At 32.8% G+C, this 12,012-nt stretch overlaps 2 protein-coding genes across 3 annotated transcripts in view; both read right to left on the bottom strand.

The window, feature by feature from the left end:
• Window positions 1-8,725, bottom strand: part of LOC655795 (5-hydroxytryptamine receptor) — an 86,121-nt gene extending 77,396 nt beyond the window's left edge. The window contains exon 1 of one of the 2 annotated variants that reach the window (XM_064360046.1): window positions 8,384-8,725. The gene's annotated coding sequence lies outside the window, so the exon portion shown is untranslated. The remainder of the gene's footprint in view (window positions 1-8,383) is intronic. The other variant, XM_015983439.2, reaches the window with a different exon arrangement.
• A 2,181-nt stretch (window positions 8,726-10,906) lies between these two features.
• LOC107398642 (uncharacterized) lies at window positions 10,907-11,686 on the bottom strand. The gene has a single exon (XM_015983466.2). The coding sequence runs from the start codon at window positions 11,684-11,686 to the stop codon at window positions 10,907-10,909; it is 780 nt and encodes a 259-aa protein (XP_015838952.2).
• Window positions 11,687-12,012: the final 326 nt, after the last annotated feature.

A 12,012-nucleotide genomic window follows, 5' to 3' on the forward strand; every position in this document is an offset into this window, starting at 1 on the left:
GATTCATGATGAATTCTTTTAGCCCCGGTGAACCGATCCAGTTCAAAGTATTCTCGAGACCTGCCATTATGTTTTTTAAACCCTGCTGCAAACTGATAAAACTCGGCGGAAAGCTCGTTATATCAATACACAAGTGCGGCGAGATGTTGTATATGTCTGACTTTTTAACCGCGATAAAAACTTTCCACGACTAAAAATGCGAACTGCGACTATTTATTTTTCTGGTGAACAATTCGAGATACCTCATTTTTATGCGACTCTTTATTTAGAGCGCGTAAACAAATCTACGTCAGTGAGCGTAACGTAAAATCGAAAAAATACAACACGGTTGAGAAATTAGCCTCGACTTTATTTCATCAAAAATAAAAACTTACGGCTGGTGTGGCTCCAATTTCTTTTACGACTGTCAAATATAAAACCTAATATTTTTAGCGCGAGTGGATATTAAAATGTGAGTACAAATTATTGCGGACCACGAGTGCTCCAACTGGGGCGGTATGTGGGAACTTATTAAAGTTTTAGGTCGCTACTGTGTCCGCTATTACATTTAATCTAATTTTCTTGGACAAGTTAGATAAATATGGGGACCGACATCGAATAAACTTGTCTTTCTTCGAATTTTTACGAGTCGACTGCTGCATAAAGCCCGTATTGCTCCCTGTTCACTTATATTTTGACCAAATGAGGAACTTGGGGTTGTTAGAGCTTCACGGAAAATTAATTTTTATGTAGTGATACGTACAAAGCGAAACGGAGCTGCACCCTCATTCAAAAATTACTTTGTAAACAATAAACAGAACAATTGCCCCGTCTCTAATGCTCTAGCAATTTATCTCTTTCTAATTAGCTCGGGAGGTGGTTCTACATGTCCTTACCATTCATTCCAAGAAAAACAATAACTCTGATAAATATATTTCTGGTTTTGACTAACAATTAAATAAATAATTGAAATTACTTCGCAATAAGTGGTAGCAAAATTTATTTAAAATTAATTTTTTTTGTCATAAAATGAATCGAGCTTCTGATTAATGGCATTCCAAGTTTCCTCGTCAAAGACTGCTCATATTTTTGCCAAACCTCTTTTTTATTTATTCAATCTTATTGTTAAAACCTCTACTTTTCCTGCAGTTTGGAAAAAATCTATTATTTGCCCGGTATTTAAAAAAGGTGATATTTCTGATGTTCATAACTATAGACCCATCGCACTGCTATCTAACTTTGCCAAAATTTTTGAGACTGTATTATACAGAAGAATTTACCCAAACATCAAACACATTATAACGCCTACTCAGCATGGTTTTATGGAGAAACGGTCTACCGTGACAAATTTGTTACATTTCACTCAAGATGTCGCTGTGGAGCTAGATGTAAATGGGCAAGTCGACGTTGTGTACACGGACTTTCAGAAGGCGTTTGACCAAATGGATTATTTTATACTTCTCGATAAATTACGGCACATAGGTTTCAGTAGCTTCCTGCTTGATCTCTTAACTTCCTATCTTGTTAATCGTGAACACTTTGTTAGATACAGGAACTGTTTATCTTCTAGCTTCGTACCAACTTCCGGAGTGCCGCAAGGCTCAAATTTAGGTCCTTTACTTTTTCTATTATTTATAAATGATATTACTGCAGCAGTAACTTGTAACAGTCTTCTATTTGCTGATGACCTTAAGCTTTATAATATCATAAAAACCGGTAATGATTGTCAAGTCTTGCAGAATAACATCAACAATCTCCTCCAGTGGTGCGAAGCTAATAGGCTAAACCTAAATATATCTAAATGCTTTATTATGTCTTACACAAATAGGAAAATTCCGATCATGTATAGTTATAATGTTAGTGGTCACATTTTACAAAGAACAGACTCATTTAAAGATCTAGGAGTTACCTTTGATAACAAACTTTTATTTGTGAATCATATTACAAATATTATTAATAGCGCGTATAAAACTTTAGGATTTATTTATCGCAACTGTAGAGAGTTTACAAATTTAAGAGCCTTAAAAGTCTTATTTTTTGCCCTTGTACGCTCCAAGTTAGAATATTGTGCAATTATTTGGTCACCTATATATGCCACACACATAAATAGTATTGAATCAGTCCAAAGAAAATTTTTGAAACTGCTATGGTATATTTCTTTTAAAAATTACCCCGATAGGGGATGTGACCAACAAGTGCTTTTAAGGACATTTAATATCAATTCTCTAGAAGTTAGGAGAATTATCTCAAGTATTGCATTTTTACATAAATTACTAAACAACAAGATTGACTGTATTGCTCTTGTTAATACGATAATTTTTCTGCTTCCTAGAATTAACTCACGGCATCCCATGACTTTTTACAGTTGCAGTTGTAATACGAATGTTCTATTAAAATCACCTTTATATGTAATGTGTAGTAATTTTAACAAAATTAGCAGTAGTTGCGATATTCATTTTCATTCATTTAATTACATTAAAAATCATATAATTAGTTACTTTAGTGGCTAGGTAAAATTTAATTTTAGTTCTTGTTTCTTAATTTATTATTATAGTATTATTACTAGTTTGTTTTAGTTTATTTAAATTAAATTATTAGTTTTTGCTTGCAGCACGATCATTAAGTTTAAGTTTATTTTCTGTAATTTGGTGTTTCACCTGTTGAAAATAAAATAATATTATTATTATTATTATTATTATTATTATTATTATTATTATTATTATTATTATTATTATTATTATTATTATTATTATTATTATTATTATTATTATTATTATTATTATTATTATTATTATTATTATTAAAAGTTTTGTACGAGTAGTTCTGAGAGAGTTCTGGAGATTTTTTTATATTTATTAGTATTAATATTAAAGGAGTGAAAATAATTACTTTAACAAAATTTTTACAGCAAAAGCTAGGATATGGTGAAGTTTATTTGTAAACAATTCGAATGTCGCAAATAGGTAAAACTTTTTGTCCATTACCAATTCATTCCCTAATTGGACAAACATTCGCCCTCGTAATCACCATTAAAATCTCCATTAATTACTAAAATTTTTATTTGAAGCACAGCTTGACTGCAGCGCTTCATGAAACATTCAAAAGAATTAGAAATGCTTTCAGTCGTTTATAAGTCCCGTCGCAGTCCAGACCTTTATAAAAATTGCAGCAAAATCTAGCCAGATCTACCAATGGCTAAGGAAAAGCGATTCCTGTTTCATTTTTAAGAGAAACCGATTTTTTCCAAACCACGCGATATTATTTACATTTTTATTTTCCAGAATTGGCTCAGTAAATAATGATTATCGAAAGAAAGCCAGCAACATTTTATTCCCCCAGTTTTTCAGATATATTCGGGGCGATAAAAGCCACCTATGAAGCTGTAATGGCATCATCAATTTTTCCAATTTCCCCACTTTAAAGAACAAAATACTACTGACAAAACATTAATTACGCTGACATGACAAAGCCTTTGCATTATTCGCTGAATAGTATAGAACTTCTAATACATACGAGATGTGAAGCATCGGGGGATATGAATAAAAGATATGAACTCTCGTGTCGATAAGTATAAAGTATTCATTTACTGCATGCCTCCATTACTGCAATTAAATCGTTTGCGACCGAAATTCAAGACCCAAGGAGGAATCGTAAAAAAGATTGACACATATTTCCGCGATCGTAATTTTTAACGACACTGTAAATCAAGACGTAACATAATAGCGAAAAAGTAGAATTACGTTTATTGCTTGGGTGTTTATAACATTCCACTTTGATTAATTTCCATCGGCTTTTAGAAAAATTGAATTTAATTGCTTTAAAAGCCCGGCTATAATTATACAGTGTGTCCTACGCCAGACTGCACACCCTCGTAATTTTATCATTCGAAAAAAAGCATGTGGACAGTCCCGGATATTGCAAAGTAAATGTTTTTGACTTTTGTTTGATTTTCATGCGGGATGTTTACCGCGAAGAAAAATTAGTGAAATAAACGGTCATTTGGGCGAAATTAAACCGAGCTGCGATTCATAATTTTGTTTTAAAGCGTAATTAGCAGCGTCTGGTGTAAAAATGCCGGGCAATTAAATGTGAATAGAGTCGGTGTGTGTGTTTATTGCTTCGGTAAGATGATTTCGAATTCCAGGTTCGGGTTTCGGGCAAATTAGGCAATTAAATGGACATCTCCATAATTAATTCCTAGTGTCTATCCGCCCTTGGTAGTTTATGAAACAGTAATAAGCAAGAAAGTTTCGATTTCTTGATCAAAATTAATGAATTGCTCGCAACCCCTCAATTACAATTCTCAACCAATCATTACCAAATTACCCATCCGAAAATTTCCTAATGAATCACTTCGGCCTTGCCGCGCGCAATTTTTCATACAGGTCACGCGAATCATCAATAAATTTCATAAAAATTTACTGTGTTGATGAAAACGCTGGCAGAGAGCTTTTTCTCGATTCAACTCAATCTCCCAACAAATGCCAACGCTTTCATGGACCACCTGATCGCCGGTTCTGACTTCGTGTATACCATACATCAAAGTGAACGAGCTTTTTAGACCACAATTCGAGATGTTTAATATTACCCTCAGATAAGATTTTTTACGGGAATGACCACCGACTGAGATTTCACTGTTTCGCAAAAAATTACTCGACTGCTGACAAAGAACTAAAACGCTTAGGGTGACTTATTTTCCAACTTTCGAGCTAAAAGGCGATTTTTATACCTTTCAGGCTTTGGAAAAGGGACGACATCGGGAATATTAAATAGGGTGTTTTAATCTACCAGAGGGAGAAAAGCAAAAGCAGGATTAACCTGTTTGGAAAAATTATCAATTTTTTGGCTCCGACAGTTAACTGTTCGGTATTTTTTTTGTATAACATTCTGTATGAATACTTCAAAAACTCAAACGAATAGAAATAACAATAGTAATACAAATAATTACAGTGGCATGAGGAAAACTCAGAAATTATCGTCTTAAAAGCAAAGCAAAACCAAAATTTACAGTTCCAAAAAGTATGAGATTTTCGTAAATTAAAATAAATTGTTGGATTTTAAAAAACCTACTAAGAAAGTAAACGAAATATTTTATGTATCATTTTAATTTGTGTGTGGTTTATAAAATGCCCAACAAAGAAACAGAACAGCCATTCCATTTTGGCGGACGGGACACTTTGCACAAATTTTTAGATTTTATTTTTATTTTTTATGAACAGTATCAGTAAAAGTAAATTTTTCTATATAATAGGAACTTAGTACCAGTTAAACTGAAAAAATTGATGACGGACGGGACATCACATTTTTATCCTTAAACAATCGTTATAAAATTCTGTTAATTTAAAAGACATAAATTCCAACAATTATTCTTGAAGTAAGAGGTGGAACTTGTTAAAACTTTTAAAACCAAGAAACCAAAGAACAAGGCAATGTGTAATGGCTTCTGATTAATTTATTTTTTATTTCATATGAGGGATGAGACAAAAACTTTGGTGTATGAAAATAACTCTAAAAAATTTATTCTAACAGGTTTTAATTACTATTAAAGACTTTAACAATATCAAACTAAAATAGTGGAAATTGAAAATTATCCGTCTTGTTTTACACATAAGAAATAAAAGCAACATTGATATATTATTTGCGCAATAACGGACGGGACAGCTAAATTTATGAAGAAAAGAGGTAATATTACCAGTCAATTTACTTACCTATTTCCATTTTCTAAACTTCCTTAAGTTAGAAAAATACTTTTCAACAATAACCCAACAGTGGTTGTAGTACAGTCAAGATCAAAAAGAATGACATCTTTAAAACTGCAGCCAGAAATCTTTTCGATATATTACGGTTAATATAGATAATTGGCTCGTTTATAAACTGGCTGGATATTGACTTAAAAAAATTTAGTCAGGCTTGCTATCCAGCCCGGTTTGTAGAAGTATCTTTTTTTGATCGTGTCTGTACGTCAGCTGTCAACAGTATTTTATGTTTGATGTTATGTTATTATTATTATTATTATTATTATTATTATTATTATTATTATTATTATTATTATTATTTAAATTATTTTAATTTAAATGATTATCTCCTCCCATTTTAAATCCGCAACAAAAAAAAAAACAAAAAAATATAAACCAAATAATTTTGAAAAAAACTTTACATACTAAAACTATTTTGAAAATTTCGGTGTATAGTTACATTATTCCTGCAATGGATGGACAAATAAGCAAGAAAAAAAAGTTCAAAACGACAAAATTGTGTATTGAACGACAATAAATAAAATACTGCCACCATAAAATAACTTCGTTTTAATTTTAAAATATTTGAATATTATAATTCCTGCAATTTTGTATGCAGTTTCTTTCATGCCTCAAAAACCCAAATTATTCGTTTAGATAGAATATTCATCCGAGAGTTGTCGATAAACCTCGTTTTGCCTCAAGCTAATTTAACTTTTAGGAAGAGTCTCTAAGGTGTTTCATTCTTTGTTAAAATTTTGCTCGTTTAATCCCAATCTCAACAAGAAACTAAACTATCACTCCCTCGAATGAATAATTGATAATAAACATCTCGATACCGCCGGTGAAAAGCCCTTTAAAGCGATCACCGAAAAAAGCGGTTCGATTTAATTAACAACCATAGCAAAATAATTAAAGTGCAATTTAATTTAATGAAGGCGTCTTCCCTCCTCCTCGAGTTACAAACGTTTAAGGCCCTGGTCCGGGTCATGACTCTTTAAAGACAGTTTAGAGCGACGGATTCGAGTCCTTGTACGCAAATCCTGACGGTCATTTCTATAAATTGGGGCCAACAACAGGACTAAATGCCTGTAAACATAATTTGTACCTGGATTCCGGTACATTTAAGATCGTTTCGGGTTTACGATAAACAAACTTGTTGATTTAAGCAAACGGGAATAGATCTCCGTAATAAAATCGAAATTGTTGAATGAGTTTAATTAAACTTATTTATTGTTTTCCCTCTTTAATGCCGTTTTAATGATTAAATAATATCGACAGTCTTCCGGCACGTTAATTAGTACAATTGTTTACCCTGAAAATCAAATTACAAACCTGAAACAATGTACTCTTGTAGCGTCGAGTTAATTAAGAAAGAATTGGCGCTTACATCAATCTGATTTTACAACTTTTCTGATAAGAAGTGCCTAACGCCCTTTACGGCTTTATAAACCCCGAAATTTCTGAAAGAACGGTCACAACTTTTGTTATCTTAGTTTAACGCTTCAACTTTAATAATATTCAAGGTCCCATGAACTCAAATTCATTATTATTAAAGTTTTCGTAAAAAACGGCCCAATTAATAATTTCTGACATGTGGTAGTGGCATGATTAAAAAAGTTAGTCGATACGTCCTCCAGAAAATGACCAAACTTCACAAAAAGCATTTTAAAAATTTTAACTACTCAGTTTAAATATTTAATGATATGTAATCAGCAGAATTGGGTCGAAGCTCAAAAATGTTGAGGAGAAAGTTATAATGAATAAATATTGAATTAAGTGAATAAAACTTGAGATTGAAGGTTGTCGGAACGTGAGACCCGGTGTTGAGTTCCAAGCGTTGTTAACTCTTGTTTGTCAATTTTAATTTTTGTTTAATTAATTAATTAAGTTTGAGTTTGTCTTGGCTGTGACGAAAAATAGTTTTTATCTGAGTGACATCTCTGTTTATTATCAGAACTTAATACAAAGTCAAACAGTTTATAAAATGGAACTAAATTAATTCTCCAGCCTGAGTTCATATGAAGTTCCATCACACGATACTGTCCGTAAATAGAACAGAAACTCACTGTACACAAAGTAAATTTTGCTGAATGTCCTATGTTTATAAACAAAACTTCCAACAAAGTCAAGTTTAGTAAATAAATAGATTTGGTGGGATCTTGAAACTGCAGGAAGTGTCCCTGAAACAGACGACACTATTTGAATTAATTAAAATCGTTTTTTCGCTTTAACAAACAATGTTAAACCTAAACAAACTTTTCGTCCGATTCGTTTTGAGGAAATTGTTTTCGGAATTTAAAAGCTTTTAGAGCTTTCAAATATGGATGAAATTATTACCAAGATGAGAAGAATGTAGAGTGGAATTTAAAATTATTCCACCGGCTTATAGGTAAAATTTGTAATTAAATTATCGATCATCTCGTTTCTCCCTTTTCGAACACTTATCGCTAATCATACAGAATACCACTAGAGAGAATATTAATTAAGTGGTATTCACACGGCGCAAATAATATTTTAATAACCCGATTATCTCCACGAGGATAAAACAGACTTAATTACCACCTAATCAGTTAGTTCGCTATAGTTTAAATAATGCACTGTTCTAATTAAACAAAGACGCGGCGCTTCAATTTTTCGCTCCGATTTAACGAAAAATAAAAGCTCACCTAGTTTTCATGTCGTGGCGAGGAAAATGCAAGTTTGCGACAGTTTGTGGTCAACAATTCACCTAAATTTAAGTCACATGGTTGTACACTGAAACTACGCTAAGTTTATTACAGGATGAGTAAATCCACATATTTGTTCGTACGACAAACACTAACAACGATGACACGAAAAATTCAAATTATAAAAAATGTTCCGAAGCTCAGTTAATCAGTTGCGAGAAAGTTGAGCGCCAAATGTAACAATTCGAAAGCTCGGCTCGCATCCTGAAAACTACTGAAAACAGGCAACCCGCGCGCCTGAAAGATAAGATTGGTCAACGCAAGCGCAGCGGGACGGCCCTGCCCAGCATCCCGACGCGTATGAGCAACTGGTATTGCTGGTACTAGCGGTCTGGTACATTTTCTTTCGGCTCTTGAGACTGGGAAAGTAAAACCGGCCTTCACGGGATCAAGAACTTGCGAATAGTTTACACAAACAGAGATTATGCGAGGCTAGAATTTCAGCAGGAAAATTAACTAAAACGTTTTCCACTTTTTTTTACTTAAACTTAATTTATTATTTTATAATAAAGCAAAATTTTCAAAAACTCACTAAATTACAAAAAAATCTAAAATTAAATCAATTGTGTGATTATTTTAATATCAGATTAGAAGGACTATTTGAAGAGAAATTCACAAACAATTACGAAATATTTTGCAAAAAAAAACAAAGCAGAATATTCATAAATTAATTTTCTACGAATTTACGATATTTGTTTCTAGGAAAAAACTTAGAAATTTTTGAAACTTTTCGAATCTATTTTTTAATTTTCAAAAATTTTTCACATTAAAGTAGAAAGCTCTTGTTAAATACATTATAACAATAGGTTTTAAATTTTCTGTGAATTTGGCAACCTCTTTAGAGACTTAATAAATTAAAAGTGTATTGTCGAAAAAAAGTTGAAAATAAAATGCATATTTTTTTGTTAATTTAGGAACTTTTTATGTTTCTTTCTTATATCTACGCTACCTTTTTTAAATCCAGTTTTAATTAAAAAATTGAATGTAAAATTTTCATACAATAAACAGGCCATAACTTAGCTGATCCGATTAAAAAATCAGTTTTGCGAATTGGTGTAAAAAAGCACAATTTTTATCGGAATCCGGACATAATTTGTCTCTCTGTTACCTATGGAAACAACCACCGGAAAATACCGGAAAAGCTTCGACAATTTTTCAGGTTTTCATCGACGAATCCAACTCGAATTAAAGCGCACGCAGTAAAAAAGTTGTTTTTATTGAAAAATTCTAAGCTTTTTAAAAGATTAAAGTTGTGCAGTTTACCAACTAAGACAATAAAACATCCTCATTTTCCTGTCGGACCTTAAAAGTTGTGTATTTTCCTCGTGAAAATGTGCTCTACTTTAAGATATATTGACACTGTTAACGCTCTGTTTCACCTCAACTCTCCCTAAATGGATAATGTAGGAGACATAGCCTTTGTGACCAATGCTGTCCTGCTACTCCTGCAAGACATGTATCAAGGCATTTAATCAAATCTTATAAAACATAGAATATTCTAGCGCCTGAAATATTTCTGTTCAGAAATAACAAGTGCCGAAACTGCGTTAAATTTTAACAACGAACGAAAACGTAATGAAATGAATTGTGATGGAGGTTTCCATTTAGTTCTTGAAAGTTTGAGTGAACTAGATAACATTTAAGACTTCCTTAACTATTTTCGGTGCCGTAACGACTGTCATAAAATGATTTTAGCTTGCTAATCCTATTTTAATTATATGTAATTACACATTAAATTTTGGTCGCTGAATAAATTCACTTCTAACCCCTGAAACTATGTTGAACATGCTCCGAGGCCGCCGCTTCACCACAAAAACTTTACGCAACCAGAAAATTATGCGTGCCTCGAAATGCGGAAAAACACGAGATCCGCTCTGAGAAAAAAGAAAAACAAGAAGCAAAGATGCTTCCAGCGACAAGATGCGTTAATGTTAGATTCTATCAGCGTTGTTTTGTCAGTGGAGGAAATTGATTGTGATTAAACAGTTATCTGGCCGACTATAAAATATATCGATAACACAAAGTTATTTCGTCCGAAAAATATGTGTTAACCCCAATCTCAAAGATAATGAATTTTTCGGCAAAGGCTAATATCTGAATTATTTCACGGCGGAGGAAACTTGCTGATTTATCGCAAAAATTGGTATTTTGTCGGGAAAACATGTGCTGATGTGTACTGTAATCGCTTGTTCGGTTCTCATTTCATCGACGCTTTCAAAAACGTATGAACATCAAATTCTTGGCGTTTGTTCAATAAAATGACATGACGTCTGATATTTCAATAGCTCGCAAGCGAACCACCCCCTTGTTTTACCAATTTTACACAAAAAAAAACAAAAAAAAATACTTTACGTGTGAATAAGTCTTGTTTAAACTGATTCACAAATTATCTCTCGTGAAACAAACAAATCTAAAATCTCTATTCTGTTCCTATTCTTATTACTATTCCTAGTCCTAGTCCTGTTATATTTCTATTCCTATTCCTAATCCTGTTTCTATTCCTACTCCTATTCCTATACCTATTCCTATTCCTACTCCTATTCCTATACCTATTCCTATTCCTAGTCCTACTCCTATTCCTATTCGTAATCCTGTTCCTATCCCTACTCCTACTCCTACTCCGATTCCTATATCTACTCTTACTCCCATTCCTATTCCTATTCCCATTCCTATTCCCATTCCTATTCCCATTCCTATTCCCATTCCTATTCCCATTCCTATTCCCATTCCTATTCCCATTCCTATTCCCATTTCTATTCCCATTCCGATTCCCATTCCTATTACCATTCCTATTCCCATTCCTATTCCCATTTCTATTCCCATTCCGATTCCCATTCCTATTCCCATTCCTATTCCCATTCCTATTCCCATTCCTATTACCATTCCTTTTCCTATTCCAATTCCTATTTCTAGTCCTATTCCTATTCCTATTCCTATTCCTATTCCTATTCCTATTTCTATTCCTATTCCTATTACTATTCCTATTCCTATTCTTATTGCTATTCCTACTCCTAATCCTATTCCTATTCCCATTCCCATTCCCATTCCCATTCCTATTCCCATTCCTATTCCCATTCCTATTCCCATTCCTATTTCCATTTCTATTCTCATTCCTATTCCCATTCCTATTCCCATTCCTATTCCCATTCCTATTCCCATTCCTATTCCCATTCCTATTCCCATTCCTATTCCCATTCTTATTCCCATTCCTATTCCCATTCCTATTCCCATTCCTATTCCCATTCCTATTCCTATTCCTAGTCCTACTCCAATTTCTATTTGTAATCTTGTTCCTATTCCTACTTCTACTCCTACTCCTACTCCTATTCCTATCCCTATTCCTAGTCCTGTTCTTATTCCTATTTCTATTCCTACTTTTCACTCCTATTCCTATTCCTGATCCTATTTCTATTCTTATTGTAGTCAAGAACATTAAAAACTTCTGCTTAAATAAGCTTAATTACGATCTGATGTTTATAATACGAGTCTTCCAGTAAAAAAGAGTTCGTTTTATTTTGCTATTCCTGTTTTGATTCCTATTCCTATTCTCTTCTACTCAATAAACGTTA

Source organism: Tribolium castaneum, chromosome 2 (genome assembly GCF_031307605.1).
Source record: "Tribolium castaneum strain GA2 chromosome 2, icTriCast1.1, whole genome shotgun sequence".
Taxonomy (NCBI): domain Eukaryota; kingdom Metazoa; phylum Arthropoda; class Insecta; order Coleoptera; family Tenebrionidae; genus Tribolium; species Tribolium castaneum.